This window comes from Canis lupus, chromosome 7, assembly GCF_003254725.2.
Source record: "Canis lupus dingo isolate Sandy chromosome 7, ASM325472v2, whole genome shotgun sequence".
Taxonomy (NCBI): Eukaryota; Metazoa; Chordata; class Mammalia; order Carnivora; family Canidae; genus Canis; species Canis lupus.
The window spans coordinates 10,269,095-10,291,750 of NC_064249.1; the positions used below are offsets into that span (position 1 = coordinate 10,269,095).

The following is a 22,656-nucleotide window of genomic DNA, read 5'->3' on the forward strand; positions in this document are numbered from 1 at the left end:
GGGGGAAACAAAGAGGGCAAACCGGTCAGCTATAGCAGCCTTGCTGGTCGGGACTGGAATGAGAAAGCAGAAACTGCCTTTCAATTGTCACACACACACACCACGATGTAGGGTGTGTTATACCAATTCTACAGATGAGGACACTGAAGCTCAGAAAGTCACGTAACTTCCTGTATACTGGTTTCCCAGGGCTGCTGTAACAAAGCACCATGGGCTGCAAGGCTCAAAATAACAGAAGTTTATTCCCTCATGGTCCCGGAAACTAGAAATCTAAAATCAAGGTGTTGGCTGGGTTGGTTCCTTCCTGAGGGCTGTGAGGAAGAATCTTTTCCATGGCACTCTCCTAGCTTCTGGTAATGGTGGGCAAGCCTCAGCGTTCCTTGGCCTGTAGATGCATCTCATCTCCAACCTCTGCCTCCATCTTCACACGGAGTCTCTGTGTCTCTGGTCTCCACACGGTCATCTTCTTACAAGGACACCATATTAGATTAGGGCCCACTCTATTCCAGAATGACCTCATATTAACTAATTACATCTGCAATGACCCTATTTCCAAAGAAGGCCATTTTTTGAGGTACTAGGGGTTAGCACTCCCCACATATCTTCTTGGAGGAACATAATTTAACCACAACACTTTCCATGGCTATAGAGCCAGAAGTCAAATCCAAGTTGGTCTAGATCCAAAGCCTATGATCTTAATGGCTTTCCAGAGGAGGAGGAAACACAGCTAAGAGTCTGCTGAGAGAGAGGAGGAAACTGCAGTTGGTAGCAGGGCTCTGCAGGACTCTGGCTCATGTCCACCGACTCAGGCTGCAAATAACAGAGCAAAATGGGGAAGGCAGTCCATTCCAGAGATAGAGCTGATTAACAGCCTGGTGGTAGGCAACTTCAACCTCCCCTCATCAGTGTTTTCACCTGCCAAATGGGGGAAACACCATTGAGAAGGGGGGGGAGGGGAGTGTCTGTGGGTGGCCCAGCAGTCGGGCACCTGCCTTGGGCCCAGGGCGTGATCCTGGAGTCCCGGGATCGAGTCCCACATCAGGCTCCCTGCATAGAGCCTGCTTCTCCCTCTGCCTGTGTCTCTGTCTCTGTGTGTGTGTGTGTGTGTGTGTGTGTGTGTGTCTCTCATGAATAAATAAATAAATAAAACATTTAAAAAAAAGAGGATAGAGGGCAAAAAGGATACAATGATAACCAACAATTCTTGCAGCATTGAGGAGGAAGGCAAAGGAGGTCAAGACAAGAAAATAGGGGACCTATCAATGATTGGGAGAGGGGGAAAGGGGATCACTTTCCTAAGCATTTTCTTAGGTTCACAGTGTCAACACTTAACATATCAAAAATTTTTCATTAAAATTAATCTCTGAGAGACTTGGATTAAAATAAAACTCTTATGTATCTACTATATTTCCATCTCTCCCTCTTTTATTTTTTTTAATTTTAGCTTTAAGTAATCTCAATACCGAAAATGGAGCTGGAACTTCTACAACTCTGATATTGGGAGTCACATGATCTACCAACTGAGTCAGCCAGGTGTCTCCATCTTCCTTTCTATGCCTCCACTGCTGCCCCTTAGAATCAAGTAAAACCTCCAATTTAAAGACTTCTAAGTTCACAAGAAAACCAACAAGTGGGAGAGGGCTGGGAGGCTGGGGAAGACGCCATGAGATACAGGCAGTGGGAGCACACCGCAAGAGGTTTCAGGAGCTCTCCAGAACAAATAAAGGATGTCAGTTCTGGGAAGGCCCAGAGTTCTTTGATCCAAGCCTCACCCAGTTTGGCCCAACCCAGTTTCCTTCCTGACTACCTGCAGCCATAATGAGCCCACTCCTTGCCTGCCCCATCCCCAAGGCCAAAATCTCCCTTCAGCAAAGAAACGTTAACTCAGAGCTAGGTCCACTCTCAGAAGGATCCAGGCAAGATAGATGCAGGCCACTCTCTGGGAGGCCTCCTTCTTCTGAAGAAGGCAAGAGACAGGGACTTCAAAACAAGCCCCTGAAGAAGGTAAGGGGGAGGGTCCTTCCAGTGTCTTCCATCTTGGAGTGCCCCCAAATAGAAAGTTGACTCCACCTTTGGCTTTGCCCCTGCAAGCAGGATAACTGCTCATATTTTAATAAGCATTTTGGGAGCCCTGCTAGGGAAGGAGATACTGCAGGTTATGTATGGATGGTGAGCAACGTGGTCCTACAAACCAGGACCCCAAAGCTCCCCAGAAGCAGGAGCTACCCACATCCTGTTAACAAGAGCCATGGTTCACTGAGGGGTCACTCCCCGCCAAGCACTGAGCTAAGCACTTTCCATATACCAACTCACTGGTATATGAGATAAGGACTATCACTATCTTCCTTTGCAAATGAAGAAACCCAAGGCTCAGGAAAGTTAAGTGACCTGACAGATGGCCAGAAGCAGAGCCAGAATAGTAACACAGACTTTCTGACTTCAAAACAGTATTTATCCATTATGCTCTACTTCCTGTAAACCTAAAAACTTTCAGAGGAAAGACACACTTTTTCCTCAGAATTCCCTCACTGTCTAGGGTATAGAATCTAGGAGCCCACAGAATCCACAGCACTGGTTAAAATTCATCTGGTTTCTTTTGGATAAAGGAGACAGTAGGAAAAATACAGAAATTTGTCCCAAAGTCAGATTCCAAACCAGGTCCTATACTAAAAGTTAGCAAGTTTTAGGTAAGTCCCAGCTGCCTTCAATCCCAACTAAGCCATCTGCTTTCTCTAATCCACAGAGTATTATTTACAAAGGGAGGAATGTACATCAATATTGGTCAGTATTGATCAAGATGGCAGGAAGTACAAACGAGCAAGATCTGCAAAATGCTAGTCTGATCTGGGGAGTCAGTCTCCGTGGAGCATGTGGCACTTAAGATCCCTCCCCGAGTAATGGTGGAGGGAGGGGGGAGGGCAGGGATTTTAACCAATGGAGTTTGAGAGCGAGTTAAAGAAATGGTGTGAGAAAGGGGAAAAAGGGACAGGAAAGCAGGTGCACGTTGGTAAACAGTGAGTTTCCAGCATGGTTTGAATATAGGTGGGTGAGATGATAATCCAACATATAGCTCTGAGCTGTGCAGCTCTGAAAGCTGCTAAGAAGTCTGGACTGTTGGGGCAGTGGTTTAGCACCTGCCTTCCGCCCAGGGCATGATCCTGGAGACCCGGAATTGAGTCCCACGTCGGGCTCCCTGCATGGAGCCTGCTTCTCCCTCTGCCTGTGTCTCTGCCTCTCTTTCACTCTCTCTGTCTCTTATAAAAAAAATAAATAAAATAAAATAAAATAAAATAAAATAAAATAAAATAAAATAAATAAAATAAAATAAAATAAAATAAAATAAAATAAAATAAAATAAATAAAATAAATAAAATAAAATAAAATAAAATAAAATAAAATAAAATAAAATAAAATAAAATAAAAATAAAAAAATAAAAAATAAAATAAAATAAAATAAATAAAATAAAATAAAATATAAAAAAGAAGTCTGGACTGTTGCAGGTAAATCAAGGCAAGGCCAGCATCAGGGGTCTATTAAAAGGGATGTGGTGGGATCATGGCAGGGCCACAAAACAAACCTGCACAGCATAGAAGACACCAAAGGGAGAGGTGGTAACACACAGCGTCTCTCAGGTGGCCAGAGCAGACATAAGGACACAAACCTGAGGGCCGAAGATGTGGAACTGACCCAACTTGCAAGTGAGGGGACCACCGCGCGGGCCACGGGGGAAGATGATCACCAGAGATGACCAGGGTGTAAGGCCAGACAAGAGGTGGAGAGCAGGTCACTAGTTCCAGAGAGCCAGGAGGTCTGCGGGAAAGCTGGAACCCGTAGCTCAGGACCAACAAGAAAGAGACAAAGAGCTGGAAAAGTGATAGTAAAAGTAGTGGGAGGAGGCGGTTGGGGGCTGGTGAGAAAACCCGAGCACAGCGCGGAGCACCTGGGTGGCGGGGGCGAAGGCACCTTTCCAAAGTCGGGCGGCCCCCAAACAAGCCCTGCTAATTCCCGGCACGTACACCTGCAAGGGGCCACGAGGCCCTGGGCTAGCAGAGGGGCTGATACCCCGGCACGTCCGCTGCAGCCGGGAGCGGGGCGCCGGTGCCTCCACTTGTTGCAAAGCACAGCCGAGGTCAAGGCCGGCGCGCGGCAGCCCGGGCAGCCCGGGCCCGACGCAGCTTTAATCATTCACCTGCCGGTTACGGGTCGCGGCTCCGGGGCCCCGGCTCCATCCCGCGCCCGCGGCATCCGGGGGAGGCTCGGCGTCCCGCCTCCTTCCCGCTCCGCCGCCCCTCCGCACGCGGGGACCCCCCCCCACCGCACGCCTCGGAAAGCGCGCTCGACCCGCCGCGACCCCCCCCCCGCCCCGCCCCCGGGACCCGGCTCCCGAGCCCCACGACAAACTTTGCTTCGGCGCCCCATTGCCTTGTACCTCCTGGTAGGATGTGGAAAGCTCCTGCCGGATCATGGCACTGACCCGAGCCGAGGCACCCCGACACCGCTGCGGCCCGGGAGAAGCCGCGGGGCGAGCACCGGGACCACAGCCTCCCGAGCTGCCGGCTCCCCGCGGCGAAACCGGTTCGGAGGTGCGGCCCGGAGACCAGGCGGGGCGGCCCTCCGCGCCTGCGCCTGCGCCTCGCTCCCGCTGGAGCCGCGAAGGACGCCGGGAAATGTAGTTCTGGGCGAGAGGCACAGCTTGAGCCGCCTTTAAGCCGAGGGTATTCTAGAAGGCACGTGCTCTCTCTCCATCTCTCACTTCCTCTGTTTGTTGGAGGAGGAGGGACGGAGGAAATGAGTGGAAGTGCAATAAAGAGGTCAAGTCAGATATGTGGGAGAGCCTAATCTATAACTGCAAGAGGCAGCCTGGTGGTTTATAACCACTAATAAATGTCTGCAGGGCACTTTTTATCTTACAAAGCACTTTCACTCATATTATTCCCTCGATCCTGCAAGGAACTGTGTGAGCCGGACATCTTTCTCCCTGTTTTACAGAAGGGGAAACTGAGGAACCTCGTTTCAGAAAGGATTTGGGAAGGGCAGCAAAGAAGTTTTGGTGGTGGTTGTTTTTGTTTTTGAAATTTATTTTTTTTATTTATTTATGACAGTCACACAGAGAGAGAGAGAGAGAGAGAGAGAGAGAGAGAGAGGCAGAGACACAGGCAGAGGGAGAAGCAGGCTCCATGCGCCGGGAGCCCGACGTAGGATTCGATCCTGGGTCTCCAGGATCGCGCCCCGGGCCAAAGGCAGGCGCCAAACCGCTGCGCCACCCAGGGATCCCCTGTTTTTGTTTTTCTTTTGAAGTGAAGGTTATTTAATCCAGGAATGGACTCTACAGGATCCAAGTGCTTTCCATTATTCCTAGGGCAGACACTTGGAGTCAGGATCCCTCTGTTCTTGGCCAGGCCCCCAGCCTCTCTCCCGCAGGTCTTGTAGTACCCTCCTCTCTTTGCCTAAACCGTGCCTTGCTCACAGGGCCTTAATGAGTCTAAACAGATCATGCAACAAAAACCCAAAGCGCTGTTCCCTGCAGCAGAAGCCTTCTGTCCTGAACGTGGTGGAGAATATGGTGTTTGCCTTGTAGCCCGGTGAATCTGAGGATGGCATCTTCCCGTCCTCCCACTGCCTGAAGGGCTATTCTGTGTGGCCACCCCGGGCTGATTAGTGGTGAGGCAAATAGAGGTTGCTTATGCTTTGGTGAATGCTACTCTGTGTCCTGGCAGCTGCAGCTCTGCAACGCCCTGCATGCAGGCCACTCGGGGCCTCTTCCCTCCTCAGCGGCAACCACAGTAGCACCAACCACATCAAAGCCCCCTGGACCTCCAGATCATTAGCAGTGGGAGGCCTCCCTCCCCTCTTCTGACCACCCTCCCCATCCTGGGTTTCTAGGTCTTGCATCTTTAATGGGACTGTGTATATATTTATAGCCCCTAACATATTGAAGGTGCTCAACAGTGTTCAATTTATGAACGGAACACTTATTCCAGCCATCTAACTGTTGCTTGTAAATACAAATGACAACAAACAACTCATCAAATTCCTAGCTGTATTAATACAAGTTTGGTTGATAGAGTGGGTCACATAATCATAGATTTTTAGAGCTAGAAGGAACCGGAAAAATCTACTTCAGCCCTATCATTCCTTTCTACTCTTTGTTGCTGTGGCCAAACTGGAAAAAGTACAGAGTCCCACCTTTGAAGGAGATACTGGTGCAACAACATTTAACATGGTTTTACAAATACAGCCCTGGACACTGGGATAGAGAAACAAATGGAATACTCTCAGGTCTTCGTCCTTCTGGCTCTTCCATGTCAGAATGGAGAAACCATGAACACATAAATAGAATTTTCTGTATTAGCTTTTCCTAAATCCTTTCCTCCCTTTATTTTATGAGCACATACGCATCAATCAGACTTTCATCCTCTCCACTCCACAGAGATATGCTTGTCAAGGTCACAAATGACCTCAGAGTTGTCAAATCAGATGTCCATTTCCCTATCCTCCTCTTTTCTAATTTTTTTTTAGTATAGTTGTAACACAATGTTACATTATTTTGAGCTGCACAACAGAGTGATTCAACAATTTTATAGGTTGTGCTGTGCTCACCACAAGTGTAGCTACCATCTGTCACCATACAATGCTATTATAATATCATTGATTATATCCCCTATACTGTGCCTTTTATTCCAGTGGCTCATAAGTTCCATAACCACATCTCTCACTCCCCTTCCCCCATTTTGTCCATCCCCTCTAGCAATCATCAGTTTGTTCTATGTATTTATAGGTATGATTCTGCTTTTTCTTTGTTCATTCGTTTTTTTTAACCTCTTTCTTGATCTGCCAGCAGCATTGGCCTCAGCCGCTCCTCAGCTCCCTGTCTCCTTTCCTCCTCTGGCTTCCAGGACCCCAGATGCTCCCACATTGCCTCCTGTCTCACTCACTGCTCTCTCTCCAGGCTCCTTTGCTGTCTCTCCCCATCCACTCAATTCTCCAAGATGTCATTCCCAACCAAGCTAGATCTCTGATCTCCCTTCCACTCACTCCCTAGGGGTTAGTGAAATGGGCTCCTCTCTAGTCTCATGGTTTGAATTACCATCTGTATCCCAAAGATTCTTGTTATGGGTTGAATTGTGTTCTTCAAAAAGATATGTTGAAGTCCTAACCCTTGGTATCTCAGAATGTGACCTCATTTGGAAATAGATTGTTGTAGACATGCTAGATACAATGAGATCATACAAAGTAAGGTGATCCCTTCATCTGTTATGACTCAGGTCTTTACACAAAGATGGAAGATGATAGGAAGATGGACACACAGGGAGAATGCCCTGTTACAGCAGAAGCAGAGATCACAATGATGCGTCTCCCAACCAAGGTGGGTTTAACTATTCACCTGCTGCTTACCGATGAAAACGCATTTTTCACAGAGGGCAGAGACTGGCCCTTGGCTAGGTTTCCACTGAATTTAATTAAGAGGAAGCATTGCTCAGAGATTGGAGGGGGTCAGGACAAGAGAGAAGCCAGGGTTCTTCTTTTCCTGGCTCCCTGTTCCTAGAAGTTTCCCTTCCATGGCTCCAGCCCCTGATGCAAAGGCTTTTTGTGGTTCTAACTGGTGACCCAGGTCCTCAGACTCTAATACTACCACCCTTTCCCTTCTAAGGGTAGGATGGTGTTAACTTTCCTGCTGTTTCTAATCTTCTGGTTACCTCAGGGATTCTTCTCAGCCTCCTTCAGCCCCTGTGCAACCAACTGTCTTATTACAAATCATTCTGTTTGGGACACCTGGGTGGCTCAGTCAGTTAAGCGTCTGCCTCCAGTTCAGGTCGTGATCCTAGGGTCCTGGGATCAAGCCCCACATCGGCTCCCTGCTCACAGGGAGCCTGATTCTTCCCTCTCTTCCCAGCTCGTGCTCTCTCTCTCTCTCTCTCAATAAATATATAAATAAAATATTAAAAAAAAAACAAATCATTCTGTTTCTCTTAGAACATTCTGTATTCTCTTTGCAGGTGACTGATTCATTTGGGAAGATGAATCTGGGTTCAAGTAGGAAAGGGCAATCAGAGGAATGCCTAGAAAAATCCAAGGGCATATGTGAGCATGCTATTAAATCCTAGACTTATACTCAGTATCTCAGAGAGGGGAAGCTAGATCTGATCAGTAAAAATTATAGGGAGTATCTTCTGGCTCAAAGAAATTACTAACAAATAGAACTGTAGAGAGAAAGGGCTCAAGCAAAGAAGCAGCACACTATATGGCAGGGACATTGTTAAGGAGCATGATGCATCAGGAAGGGGATGATATTCTATTCAAGGGTTTAGAAGGGCTTCTTCTTACCTGAAGATCCTGTGACACAGTGTAACATAGATTCTGCACGCTGCAGCTTACACGGACTTTCACATCCATTACCATTTTTGGTTTCAGCACAATTCCATCAAGGAGGCAGGTTGGTATGTTACTAATACGGAAATTAAGATTCAGAGGGTTTGTGATAGATTCTGTTCAGGTCGCTCTGTACTAGAAGCTCATTCTGTAAATAAGTAAATGTATGAAAATTTGGTAGTCACTGAGGGAAGGTGTAGCCTGATGGTTAAGGGAAGACGCTGGAAGGGGGCCTGGGCTTAATTCTTGGCTCTGCCACCTATCTGCGATCTTTGCACTGTATTTAAGATCTCTGCATTTTAGTTTCATTATCTATAAAAATGAGTGATAATACTAGTGCTTTATGGAGTTAAATCAAAGATTAAATGAGTTAATACTTGTCAAAATGCTGAGCCAGTGCTTGGCACATGGTAAGTCCTTCTTTGCCAGTTCTCCCACCCACAAAATGTTGGCCAGGGCCCAAGAACTCAGTCCTTGGTCCTTTCCACCTTCCTATCCACCTGCATGTCTTTGATGAGCTCATCCATTCTGTGGCTTTAAATACAACCTACATGCTAATGATCCCATGATTTATATCTCTAGCCTGGAACTCTTCCTTCAAATCCAGACCATATAGCCAACTGTCAATTTGAAACTTCTATTTCAAGACCTATGTGTTCTCATACTGAACAAGGCTGATCTTGCACTTCTCCCCCCAAACCTCCTCTTCTCACCATCTCTCCTTATCTCAGTAAGCGGCAACTCCACCCTTGTGGTTGCCAAGGCCAAAACCCTCTGGGTCATCCTTGACTCTGCTCTGTCTCTCTGACCCCATGTCTCCTCTCATTTGTCAGCAAATCCTGCCAGCCACAGCTTCGAAACACATCTGCTGCTCACCACTTCCCTTGCCAGCACTCTGGTGCAAGCCACTATCACCTCTTGCCTGATTACTGGCTTACTGCAGTAGCTCCCTGATTTAGTCTGTTCTCAACACCACAGTCATTCCACTAACATTTTGACTCCTTCCTCTGTTCCAGTCACTAAGGATAAAAGCCAAAATACTTTAAAAATGAGCTGTGAGGTCCCATGAGACCTGCCCCCCATCTCTATTCTCTTTTCCCCTTGATCTCCCAGGCCTCATCTCCCACAACTGTTCCCTCCTACTGTTTCTCCAGTAAGCAGGGCACTGTCCTTCCTCAACATTTTTTTTAATTTTTAAAAAAGATTTTATTTATTTATTCATGAAAGACACAAAGAGAGAGAGAGGGAGGCAGAGACAGAGGTAGAGGGAGAAGCAGGCTCCATGCAGGGAGCCCAATGTGGGACTCGATCCCAGGATCGTGGGATCACAACCCCAGCTGAAGGCAGATGCTCAACCTCTGAGCCACCCAGGCATCCCATTCCTCAACATTTATGCACCTGTCTTTCTCTTTGCAGAGAATGCCCTCCCCCCTGGTTACCTCCCTCACCTCCTCTTATACAAATATCACCTTCTCAGTGGGACCTTCCCTGATCAGCCTGTTTGTTTGTTTGTTTAGTAAGATTTATTTATTTTAGGAGGAGGGAGAGAGAGAGAGAGAGAGAGAGCAAGTGAGCAGGAGCAGGGGGATGGGCAGAGGGAGAGAATCCCAAGAACCAAGCTCCCAAGGGGGGAGGGGAGGCTTTCCCATAACTCATGAGATCATGACCTGAGCTGACTCTGAGTTGGACTCTCAATCCACTGAGCCACCCAGGCAGCCCTGGTCAGCCTATTTAAAATTGCAACCCTCCAATCCTCCCTATCCCTTTGCCCTGCTTTATTTTTCTCCCAGGTATTCATCATCTATTCCAAAATGTGTGTATCTTATTCTTGTCTATTTCACCCACAGAATGTAAACTCATGGAATGTAAGCTCCATGGGGGACGTGGATCCCTTGTTCAGGGAGCTGTTCCCAATGACCTGATACACAGAGGCTCTCAAAAAGTATTTGCTGGGGATCCCCTGGTGGCTCAGCGGTTTAGTGCCTGCCTTCAACCCAGGGCCTGATCCTGGAGTCCCAGGATCGAGTCCTGCATCAGGCTCCCGGCATGGAGCCTGCTTCTCCCGCTGCCTGTGTCTCTGCCTCTCTCCCCCTCTGTGTGTGTGTCTCTCATGAATAAATAAATAAAATCTTTAAAAAAAAGTATTTGCTGAATAAATGAATGAAGGAATCTTTGCACAAATATTAGCACTTCACTTCAGTGCAGTTCTGTGCCATGCCCTACCATTTGCAAAAATCCCATTGGGGATACAACTGGGAAAGAAAAGAAATCAGCCAGAAGTAAAAGGGGATTTTTAAAAAGACTTTTAAGTAAACTCTCCACTCAGTGTGGGATGGAACTTACACCGCCCCCCCATCAAGAGTCTCATGTTCCAAAAAAAACAAAAAACAAAAAACAAAACAAAAAAAAAGAGTCTCATGTTCCAGGACTGAGCCAAACAGGTGCACCCCAGAAGTAAGGGAATGAATAAAGCTGGGGTCCTGGGTGATGAAGTTTTGGAATATAATTAGTGAAGTCCGGAGCCGATGACCAGGAAAGAAATTTTGAGATGTCTTTGGTGCAAAATGGTGGTTTTATTAAAGCACAGGATTAGGACCCGTCGGCAGGAAGAGCTGCTGCCCCCGGCCTGTGAGCCTGGCTGATTGTAGACCTGGGAGTTGGGAGGGGTCTGGGGATACAGCGTACTCTCTGAGGAGTTTTGGAAGCAAGGTTTCCAGGACCTTGAGGGGCCTAGCTATTGTTGGGAAAAGGTCACTTATTACCGTCTAATAAAACCTGAATCATGAGACTCTTCAGATGTGTATTGGTGGGCCATGTGCTGGGGGGATGATTGCCAGCATGTATCCTGGGGATTTAGAGATAAAGGACATTTCTAAAGGAATTTTTACATGTCAAAGTAGACTTACAGGATCCTGAGGTCGGGCTAAGTTTGCCTTCTGCCCTTAGCAAAGTATGAACATCGAGGCAGTTGAGTCTGTAGAGGAATGCCCCTCTCCCTGTTTCAAGGACTTGTCCATGTGTTTTGTCCTCAGCTAGTCCTCTGTTCCATCACTGGGTTTATACATAGATCTTCCCAGGTGCCGAATCGCGGGGCTGTGTCGCCCGCGTGTCACCTGCTCAGGAGCTACTGTAACATAGCTCGCTCTCTGGCACAGCTTCCAGCCCGTGACTGGGGAGTCAGAAACCCCGGGCAGGAGAAACCAGGCTCCCCGCCTCCAGCGGCGCGGTCCCGAGGGCGCGGTCCCGAGGGTCCGGGGCGGCGGGGCTGGTGGGCACCGGCCCCGCCTCCCGGCCCCGCGGGCCCCGCCCCCACAAGACCACGCCCCCGGCCCGCCCACCCCGAGGGCCCCCGCTCCAGGTAGCCCCGCCCCTTCCCAGGCCACACGGGCCCCGCCCCTTCCCAGGCCCCGCCCCCGGCGGCCCCGCCCCCCCTCCCGGCCACCCGGCCCGGCTCCGCGCGCACCATGGCGGGCCCCGCGCCCCCGCGGCGGTGGCGGTGGCGGCGGCTGGCGGCGCTGGCCCTGCTCCTGGCGCTGGCCCCGGGGCTGCCCGCAGTTGGAGCCGGGCAGGCGCCGCGCCCCGCCGAGCAGGGGCCCCCGGTGCGGCTCTTCACGGAGGAGGAGCTGGCCCGCTACGGCGGCGAGGAGGTGAGGCGGCGGGAGGCGTCGCGGGAGGCGCGGGCCGCGAGCTGGGCGCCAGGCCTGCGGGCTTCCTCTCTCCGGGCCGAAGGCCCCCGCAGCGAGCCCGCACACCCCGCCCCGCGCGGCCCCCTCCCTCCGGCGAACTGCCCCTCCCCCTCCCCCTCCCTTCTCCCCCCTCCCCCTCCTTCCTCCCCCCCCCCCCCCGGCGTTGGGCGGGGGTCCGCCCGGGAGCCTCGGAACCTCCGGGGTTTTAAATGCTAGCACCGGCTGGGGGCAGAGCCTCCGCGTCCTCCGCGGGGTGAGTGGCGAGGGAGGGAGAGAGGGAAGTGGGAAGTGGGGCAGGCGCAGGGGCGATCCGGCTTCCTGCCGGGACTCCTCAAACCCACTTCTAGTGCCTGTGCTCTCGGCTGAGCTGGAGCTGGGGGTGGGGGTGAGGGTGGGGGAGAGGAGGTTAGAGGCAGAGACAGCCATCCCCCTCCCCCCAGCACCCCACATCGGTCAGTAGCCTGGGGGTGTCCAGGAAACTCCTCACCCCGCGTCCATTTGGGCTGCTGGGGTCCGTGTGATGCCCAAGAAGAGCGGGAATGAGATGCTGCACGGGGGGCAGGGCCATAGCGGGCTGATGTGGGAAGAGAGGGGAGCAGTTTGGTGGGGAAACCACCCTACCGTAGTAGCATGTCGGACGTCCTGCCTTTACACACGAGGAAACTGAGGCATGCCACCAGTTAGTGGTAGAACGACAAAGAGACCCAGTGTTGTCTTGTTAAAACCCTCCAGCCTGGGCTCCCTCACCGTAAGTTGGCTAGCCCTTCGATAGACTGGGTTCGCAAGGGGGGAGGGGTTCCCAAGGTGGGGGGGTGCGGTCAGAAATTTGGCCCTTAGGCAGGGATGGCTAGTTTGAATATCTCTGTAAAGAGATGTTGTTTAGAAGCCTGAGTGGAAGAGAACATAGAGGGAGGGGACCGGGATGTGACTAGATGTTAAGGGACACATATCTCAGGGCAGCAGGGAAGCAGATAATAGGGGATCCAGGAATCTGTGCTGAAAGGAGTTAACAGGCCTACTCTCCTTAGAAAGGCCTGCTGGCAAGAGCGGCTGTTGGCTGATGTCTGGAATTCCAGGGTGTTCCACACTTCCGTAATGGAGGAGGGTGGCTCAATCTGGGCTCTTTATACAGTGTATTTATGTTGAACACTGCTAAGCAGAGAGGGCCTGCGTGGCCAGCTGCCAGTAAAAACCTTGGGCTCTGAGTCTCTAATGGGTTTCCCTGGGTGGAAACATCGCACACGTGTTGCTGTGTTGTGTTGCTGGTGGAAGAGTGTGCTGTGTGTGACCCCTCCTGGGAAAGACCGAGCATAAGGAAATCCGCCCATGGATTCCTTTAGATTCTGCCCGTGTCCTTTTATGATCTGGCTGTGTATCCTTCTCTAGGGGTGTAATAAATCTGAGCTGGAAGTACAACCGGATGCTGAGTTCTGTGAGTCCTTCTAGTAAATCTTCAAACATGGGGGCGAACTTGGAGGACCCCCCTCCCCTCCAGAACCCAAGAGAAGAGAGAGTTCAGGGTCGAGGATACTTGCCGCAACAGCTCCAGGGACTGCAGGGTGAGGATGGAGAAAAGATTTTTGGCTTTTTTATGCTGACATTATTGATTGATACTTAACTAAGGGAAGGGGAAAGGGAAGCTTGAGATGGAAACAAGTTAAGGAGAGAATTGTTTTGGGTGTCTATAGGCAGAGAGAGGAAAAGTCAGGTAGGAGAGTTGAGTGCAGTTGAGTAGAGCGTGCTGTGCTCTGATCCACCCTAGATGGTTCTGGTTTATGCCTGTTGCCTGGGAAGAATTACTAATAGCACCCCCCTTTACTCTCAGAAGTGTGACTGTCTGTATAATACATGATACGGTATCCTTGTTAGAGCCTTACACCTTTGGATCATGCCGGGCTATGAGTCCCTGTTCGACCATGTGACTTTGGGCAAATTACTGAAGCTCTTGGCATCACATTTTTCCCCACATCTGTAAGATGCTTTTATTAGTCAGAAGTCCACCAGAAATGGAACCTATATTTGCATTATTGCAAGGAATTGGCTTATCTAATCATGGGTGCTGGCCAGACAAGTCTGAAATCCTTTGAGCAGGCCAGAAACCCCTGGGCAGTAGCTGATGCCCCAGCCCACTGATGGAATTTCATCTTCTATAGGGAAACCTGTAGAATTCTGTTCTTAAGGCCCTTCAACTGATGCAGTTAGGCCCACCCAAGATTATTCAAGATAATCTCCGTTGTGTAAAGTCAACTGATTGTAGACTACAGAGTATCTTCATAGCAACACCCAGATACTGTAGTTATTCAGAGTTGGCACATCAAATTGACCATCATAATGGCTATCATAAGAGTTCCTACTCTATATAGGGGTTGATTGAGGATTAAATGAGATAGTGAGGGACTCCTGAGTGGCTCAGCGGTTTAGCGCCTGCCTTTGGCTCAGGGCGTGATCCCGGAGTGCCCGGATCGAGTTCCACATCAGGCTTCCTGAATGGAGCCTGCTTCTCCTTCTGCCTGTGTCTTTGCCTCTCTCTCTGTGTCTCTTGCGAATAAATAAGTAAAATATTTTAAAAAAGAAAAAACGAGATGGTGATATACAAACTGTAGGATAGGCCTGCAGTAATCTTAGCGTAGTAAGTTAATAAATCTTAGCTGCTATTTTTATTAGCTTATTATTAAAGTTATAAGCAAGAGGCAGTATAACAGGTCCATAATCATTTTATGCAGTTCAAAAATCAAATAAGCTCTGAAACAAGTAGGATTTGTCTTTTTCTTTGAAGATTTTATTTTTTAAGTAATCTCTGCACCCAACATGGGGCTTGAACGTACAACCCCAAGATCAAGAGTCACAGGCTCTCCCAACTGAGGTAGCCAGGTGCCCCAGAAGAGTTGTTTTTGTTTTTTAATAAATCATTTAATAGCAAAACCCTGTCTGATCTTAACTCCTTTGGTGATAGAACCTTGCCAGAACTGACTCGAGTCTACTTATCATCTTTACATATTATACTTAGAGTGAATATTCATGTTCATTCTTTACTGTGGCAATATTAATATAGTTGATTTGGGGTGCTGCCTGAGACCTCCATAGGGAAGATGAGGTGACTTTGAGGATTCTCTTTGGTTCAGAGGGGATGTCATCTTCCACATTCCTAGTGCAACATGATTTTTACCATCAGAAAAATGTATTTTCTGCCTTAATTGCATTGGAGGCTATCAAGGGCAGAGAGGGTCACCCCGCCTGCCCCCACACCCACCTGACTTCTGGGCCTGGCACAGATGTATGTATTTAACTCATATAGCACTAACTCTGTCAGGCACTATCCTAACCACTTTATTTTTTATTTAAGATTTATTTATTTATTTATGATAGCAGAGAGAGAGAGGCAGAGACACAGGAGGAGGGCGAAGCAGACTCCATGCCGGGAGCCCGATGTGGGACTTGATCCCGGGACTCCAGGATCGCGCCCTGGGCCAAAGGCAAGCGCTAAACTGCTGAGCCACCCAGGGATCCCCTCCTAACCACTTTAAAGCACCAACTCATTTAATGATGACCACAGGCCCATGGGGTAGGTGTTATTATCTCATTTTTCAGAGGTGAAGGAGGCAAGGGGAGGTTAAGTAACTTGCCCAAGGTTACACAGCAAGTGAGTTATAGAGGTGAACCAGGCGCTGCTCCCTCTGGCTTGTACAAGGGAAATGAACTACCAAGAGCCCCTCCCCCTCCATGGCTTCAGGCAATGACCTGATCCAGGGGGATAGTGGTTCTAGAAGAAGGTATCATATCAGAGTGCAAGCGTGACCAGAAATGTAGTTTAGCATCTGGATATCTTCAGTGTGATGCTGGGCCCTGAGTTGCCAAGGCCCCCTCGGCTTCACGGTTATTCCTCATAGATAGACGTTGTCTGTGCTCAGCACCGGCTCTCCTGGGAAATCTGTGCTAAGGTGGGGAGGCGGACAGGGTGACATTTGTTTTCTGCTTTTCTAAAACTTAGTGATAGTGAAGAGCAAGACTGTGCTTCCTCCAAAAGGATCGTTCTGGACAAAGATTATATAGGCAGTGAAGGCTGTGGGATGGAGGCTGGTGAATAAAGAGGTGAAACCACCATCTCTAATCGTACAATCAAGTGATGGCTTGTGACGTTTGACCTGTGTTATGTAATACATTCTCCATCCTCCCCCTCGTCCACACACAGACACACATACACAACAAAAGTTCCAGAAGACAATGCCTATTCTTTCTTTCTATGTGTGATGCACTTCGACGTTTTCTATTTTCTGTTCTATTTTAAACTTTTCTTTTTCTGCTTCATTACACAAAACTTGGTTAATAAATCACTAAATTAATCCCGTGATCCACTAATAGGTTACCGATGCCAACTGTAGTCAGAAACTAACCCGGCCTCAGATCCTCAGAGGGCCCCATTATTTCTGCAGAAGAAAATATCCACAGCGGTTTCGCTCTTTACCAGCGAGGCCCTTTGGCTCTGTCCCCAGGCCCTGGTGCAGGGTCTGAGGCTCAGGGGCCCACCTTCCTGCCTGCACCCAGGCTCCTGGCCTCTCCCTCCCAGCTGTGGGAGAGTCCCTCTTTCCTCTGCCCTGCTGCTTTCATATGCCCTTCCATGTAGTTCCCATGGCATGCTACTGGCCCTGCTTGACTCTAAGCAGGGAGGAAGGCCAGGTGGTGAGGCGAGCCCAAGACCCAGAGGAGAGAAAGGCCAGGTCTCATTCATGCAGGTGGTTCCCTGATTCCCCCTGGGTGCCTCTGACCCACCCCATGTCTCACCTGGTGGTCCTGAATCTCGTGGATGAGTTTTCCAGGCCACCCTCACCCTCCTGGTCCCAGGCAAGTGTGTTGTCCTCGTGCTGTGTGCCCTCTGGTGGAGCAGGCCAGAGAGTGGAATGAGCTTGGGTTCTAAGGCTCCAGGTTCCAGAGACTGTTCTAATTCCCTCTGTGACTCTGGGCAGGTCTCCTAATTTCCTGGCCTGGAGAGCTGCAGCTGTAACATGAAGGTGTTGGATAGATTATCTTCAAGGCCCTTTCAGTTTTAAAATTCCTCTAGAAGCCTTATTTGTCCCTTGGGAATTGCATTTTTTTTTCTCTCTATCTTTCCTTTGGGAAGATCTCCAGTCATCTTCCACTTGGTTATCTGATTCCTCTTTGATCTTATAACTTTCAAAATCTGGAGCAGGATCCAGGGAACTAACATTTATTTCCCCAAACTGCGACGTGCTTCATATCTCTTGCCTTGGTTAATCCTGACAATAGCCTGGTGGATACTTTCATTATCGTCCTTGTTACAGAGGAGAAAACTGAGGCACAGAGAGGGTAAGTCATTTGCCCAAGGCATCGCAGCTTATGAGTGGTGGCTCAAACCCAGGCCTGTTTGACTTGAACACTTGTGCTTGGAGTCACCACTACTCCCTTGGGCTCTTGGAAAAAGGCAGACCCTCTGTGCAGACAAAAACCGAAGCATCCTTCCAGGTGGATGAGAAGGTGGGGGGCTAGGGTGTGAAGCTGGTGATGAGCATGTGTGCCTCTGTCGTGTCTCTGTGGACATTTCTGTTTCGGAGTCTGCATTTATGCTCCCAAGGCTTCTACTCACCTTCTACCTTCTCAGTTGCCACCCCCGGGGCCTGGAAACCATGCCTGCTGCTCTGCTGCCCGCGGACACCCAGCTCCACAGGCCAGGAACTACCCCCACGCCCACCCCCAGCACACTTGAGGTTTTGATAAAGCCATTCCTCTCTGGAATGTCGGTAACAACATTCCTGTCTACCCCTTTGCAGGGACTTCCTTTTAGCACTTAGACCTTCAAAGTATGGTTTCATGGGGAGATAAGCAATGTAACTGTTGGAGAAATTGAGGGTGTGAGTGATAAGATGCACGCGTTTATATTTTATACGTAGGTGAATGTCATGTTTATATGCCTTTTTGCACGCAAAAAAGGAATAACCTATCAAAGGAAAAGCAACAGAATGAGAAATATGACAAAATGCCATGGGTAAAATTATAACTTAATATATGTTTTAAATTGAAATGATATATAACCCCACTTGATAAGCAACTGAAATCAAGATATAGATAATCACAGTGAAAGAAAGGCCGTAAAGAATAATGCAGGCTGCTGGCTGGTGATTTTAAAAGGCCTTTTACAATAACCCTTACTGGGGCGCCTGGCTGGCTCAGTATGTAGAGCACGAAACTCTTGAACTCGGGGCTGTGCGTTTGAGCCCCACATTGAGTGTGGAGATTACTTAAAAATAAAATCATTAAAAAAAAAAAAAAACGATTAAAAGGAACACCTGGGTGGCTCAGTGGTTGAGCATCTGCTGTTGGCTCAGGTCATGATCCCGGGGTCTTGGGATTGAGTTTCACATCGGGCTCCCCGCAGGGAGCCTGCTTCTCCCTCTGCCTGTGTCTCTACCTCTCTCTCTGTGTGTCTCATGAATAAATAAAATCATTAAAAATAATAATAATTTTAAAATAAAAAAAATAACTCTTAGTTGAAGTGGAGCAACCGTCCACCAAGCAGCAGAAGTTCTGAGGACTACATGTCTGAGCTAATAGGGACTATGATAACCAGCCATTTACTGAGCTCCTGTGCTGAGCCTACCGTGTGTGCACGTACACTGTTCCCTTCAGCGTTCCTGCAAGGCCAGTGGGTGTTAACCGTATATAACGGTTAGAGAAACTGAGGCCTGCAAAGTTATGTGACAGTGAGATGTGTTTCCTTGGCCACGTTGCTTACCTCTCTGAGCCCCAGCTCCTCTCGGTTAAATGAGGTCATGAAAATACTTGGCTTTAAGCTCCATGGAGGGTGAGAGCCTAAAGGCCCCTCCCAGAGAAGACCAAGCCATGTGCTCTTGGAGATCCAGAGATTCCTGAACCCCTGGCTGCAATGCCCCCCTTCACCCCAGTCTAAGAGCCGACTGGTCGGTGACCCTGGACCTCCAGGGGGGCCAAGACAAAGGAAACCTGGGCTTGTCTGTCTAAGAACTGTGCCAGTCGCCCCAGCCCCCAGTCCACCTGGATAGAATCCAGAAAATTCTTGCTGTTTTTGTGTAATTCTCTTTGGTCAGGGATGGGGGGTGGGGGTAGGAATCTAAAGATAACATTTTATACCTACAGATATAGCAAAAAATACAGTATAAGATTCACTTAGTCTTTTGGGGAAACAGCATTGCTTGTGTGTTTCTGGCACTATAAATGGTTTTTTGAAGGAAAAACTGGTTAAATTTTTAACAAAAGTGATTACATCATTCATATACTTTGGTCCAGGAATTCCATATATCCCACGCTGCAAGGAAATAACTCACCAAATTATAAAGTAGCTTATAGAAAGATATTCATAATCCTTCCATATATTTATAATTTTAAGGAATTGGAAAGAACACAAATACCCAAAATAGAAGAATAGCTAAACCAACAGGTACACAGTATGGCTAATATAAGAGACTGCTGTTTCAGTGACAACCATTTTGGTTATTTCAATACATGGGAATGTTTATATGAAGCAATATTGCCTGTAAGAGGCAAGATATAAAATTGATCATTTAGGGGCACCCGGGAGGCTCGGCCAGTTAAGCATCTGCCTTGAGCTCAGGGATGGAGCCCAGAGTGGGGCTCCTGCTCAGTGGGGAGCCTGCTTCTCCCTCGCCCTCTGCTCCTCCCCCTGCTTATGCACTCACTCTTTCTCTCTGTCAAGTAAATAAAATTTTTTTTAAAGATTGTGTTTATTTATTCATGAGAGACACACAGAGAGGGGCAGAGACACAGGCAGAGGGAGAAGCAGGCTCCATGCAGGGAGCCTGAGGTGGGACTCGATCCCAGGACCCCAGGATCACGACCTGAGCTGAAGGCAGATGCTCAACCGCTGAGCCACCCAGCCATCCCATAAATAAATCTTATTAAAAAATAAAATAAAATTGATCGTTTATAGTGATTGCTGCATGTAGGTGCATTGACAAGGATAAAAGGAAATTTAGGCTGATTTAGAGAATTAATCATTTTACATCCTTTGAATTTTTATCTGTGCAGAGTTACTTCAGTCCCTGGGTTGTTCCCTCCCCGCCCCCAATGGTATTGCCATGCCCTTTGTCAGGATACTTTATCACCTTTCCAAAGTTTGTGGGTGGACATGACATTGGGCAGGTAGGGGCAAGCTCCTAAGAGTGACCAGCTTGCTGAGGACCCGCTCAGGCTGCTTTGTACCTTCAGCCACTGCCGTGTGCACAGCCTGTGGTGGGAAGAGATGCTACTAACTTGGGCTAGAGGAGCAAAGCTCTTGGGCTCCCCCTAACAGCTTCTCCCCTGCTTCCCAGGAGGACCAGCCCATCTACATGGCTGTGAAAGGAGTGGTGTTTGATGTCACCTCTGGAAAGGGTAAGTGGCTCGGCTTTACGAATGCTTACTTCTGGGGAGCTCTGCAGCCAGAGTGGGCACTGGATGCGTGCAGAAAAGGAGGGAACGCTGGCCAGGTCCTTTACCCTCAGACTGAGTTAACAGTCTTTGTCAGTGTTGTACTACCACAGTTTTTCTAATAATGCCATGCCCCTGCTCAAGAACCTTCCATGGCTCCCCACTGCCTAATGGCATCAATTTCAAATTTACCACGGTTGAAGCAGTGAGAGGAAATGTGTTGCTTTGCAAGGCTCTGGGGTCATAGAACATGATGGAACATATTCATGCCATTCTATGGTTTCTCCAGTGGTGACGACAGATGATATTGTGGAGGTAGTTTTGTTGCGGTTCATTGTTTAGCTGATACCAAACAAAAGGTGTTGAACGGAAGTAGACTTGGCTTCCACGAACGTTTAAGAAGACTGAACTCTCTTCTTGTTTGCATTTTAAATATTTTTAAGAGATTATTTTCATTCTGTATATATATGCATTTTTTAAATCACCTTCAGTCCAGCATGGGTGACTTAACTCCATATTCTGAGTTAGTGGAATCCAGACAATGGCAAAGGGTGGCTTATTGGGCTTCACATCTTCACTGCTTCCCCTCTCCTTGGGCTTGGAGGCTTTTTCAGTATTGGATTGGATCTGAGAAGCCCCCGTCTCTCTGCCCTGTACAGACTCCTGCCTATTTCGCACGCACATCTAGACTCATGTCTTCTTCCTTCTCCTTCGCTGCAGAGTTTTATGGACGAGGAGCCCCCTATAATGCCTTGACTGGGAAGGACTCCACCAGAGGGGTGGCCAAGATGTCCCTGGATCCTGCAGACCTCACCCATGACACTGTGAGCCACATTATGAGCTTCTGTTAAAATGTCCCACCCCCTTGGCCATGGCCTTTTTGACCCCTAGGCAATAGCAAAGCTTCCTAATTAGCATATTGACATTCCAGTCCTACTCAGGACCCTTCCATGGTCAAGTCTCCAGACTCTTGTGAACTGGTGATCACACTCAGTGATCTTCACAGTTTGGCTCCAGCCTGCCTTGGCAGCCCCATCCCACTTGCAGTCTGCACCCGGCACCCCCAGCCTCTTGTAGGTTTGCTGGTTGGGTCTCGGATAACCCACTCCCCAGGCCACTGAGCGTGAGCAGGGTTGAGAAGCAGAGTATCCCCTCTGTTCATATTTCTTGTGAAGGAGAAAACAGCATTGGCAAAAGCCATTTCAGGGCCTCAGTAATTCTAGCAGAGGGGCCAGCATTCACGCTGACTGTGCTCAGATGAGTCAAACTCCTAAACCACAGCATTACAGAAACATTTAGAAGTCAAGGAGCGGGGAAGGTCGCATGCATCTGTACTGGGAGGGGGGCAGAGAGCCGTTAAAAGGAGGTGGGTGCAGACTGCACAGAGTGTACCCCACCCTGCCCCAGGCCTGGTGTTGGTTGGAGTCTTGAATTCCTCCATCAGTCAAACGGCAAGCCCTGATGAGGCCAGGCCTGCCCCTGGCACCACCACCCTACCCACAGACACTCTTGAAAAGTCAGTTGATTAGCTGAGATACTTTTTGGCTGGCGTTAGGGGCGTGCGGGGAGGTGGGTGGGGTGGTGAGGGTCCAGTGCGAGGCACGACTGGCTCATCCCACCCCCCCGCCCCATGTTGCTTGGGCTTCCACACCGCCCCCCCCCCCCACCCAAGACGGGCCTGACAGCCGAGGAGCTGAAATCCCTGGATGACGTCTTCAACAAAGTGTACAAAGCCAAGTACCCCATTGTGGGCTACACAGCCCGGAGGATTCTCAACGAGGACGGCAGCCCCAACCTGGACTTCCAGCCTGAAGACCAGCCCCATTTTGACACAAAAGATGAGTTTTGATGTTCTATCTGCAGAAGCCTGTTCCTGATATGTGGGGGTGCGGGCAGGGAGACCTCATGTGCCAAATCTGCAAAACAGGCCACCTGAGCCTCTGGGCTCCCCGGACCTGAATAAAGCCGATGTTGAACCCGGGACACCGAATGCCTGTTCTTGAGCTTGGCTGAGGGTTCTGTCCCCGTGGCATCCTCCCCACACACTGGCCAGGTGGGGAAGGATGGCCGAAGCGGGGAGCCCTCTAGTGTCACCACTGGCTATCTGGGCAGTGGAGTTACGTGGGATTTACTTTTTCTTTAGATTTCTCTTTTTCTGTACTTGCCAAATTTACCGTGACCAGG

General features: G+C 49.0%; 2 protein-coding genes across 5 annotated transcripts in view; one reads left to right on the forward strand and one right to left on the reverse strand.

The window, feature by feature from the left end:
- The window catches only part of PACC1 (proton activated chloride channel 1), a 39,177-nt gene extending 34,553 nt beyond the window's left edge, over positions 1-4,624 (reverse strand). The window contains exon 1 of one of the 4 annotated variants that reach the window (XM_025429868.3): positions 4,431-4,621. In XM_025429868.3, the coding sequence (XP_025285653.1) occupies positions 4,431-4,466 (36 nt within the window). In that variant the 5' untranslated portion in view covers positions 4,467-4,621. Of the gene's footprint in view, positions 1-3,662; positions 3,682-4,430 lie in introns of those variants that run through there. The other 3 variants (XM_025429867.3, XM_049112084.1, XM_035719231.2) reach the window with 3 other exon arrangements.
- A 7,174-nt stretch (positions 4,625-11,798) lies between these two features.
- On the forward strand, positions 11,799-22,455 carry NENF (neudesin neurotrophic factor). The gene is made up of 4 exons (XM_025429869.3): positions 11,799-12,018; positions 20,376-20,436; positions 21,193-21,296; positions 22,145-22,455. Exons 1-4 carry the CDS (start codon positions 11,836-11,838, stop codon positions 22,319-22,321), a joined length of 525 nt encoding a protein of 174 aa, XP_025285654.1. The 5' UTR covers positions 11,799-11,835; the 3' UTR covers positions 22,322-22,455.
- The last annotated feature ends 201 nt before the right edge of the window (positions 22,456-22,656 follow it).

Bases quoted from the DNA above. Each gene is read 5' to 3' on its own strand.
- NENF (XM_025429869.3), top strand. From the start codon at position 11,836: ATGGCGGGCCCCGCGCCCCCGCGGCGGTGGCGGTGGCGGCGGCTGGCG. The intron at 12,019-20,375 runs GTGAGGCGGCGG...CCTGCTTCCCAG, and splicing joins CCCGCTACGGCGGCGAGGAG to GAGGACCAGCCCATCTACAT. The intron at 21,297-22,144 runs GTGAGCCACATT...CCCCCACCCAAG, and splicing joins CAGACCTCACCCATGACACT to ACGGGCCTGACAGCCGAGGA.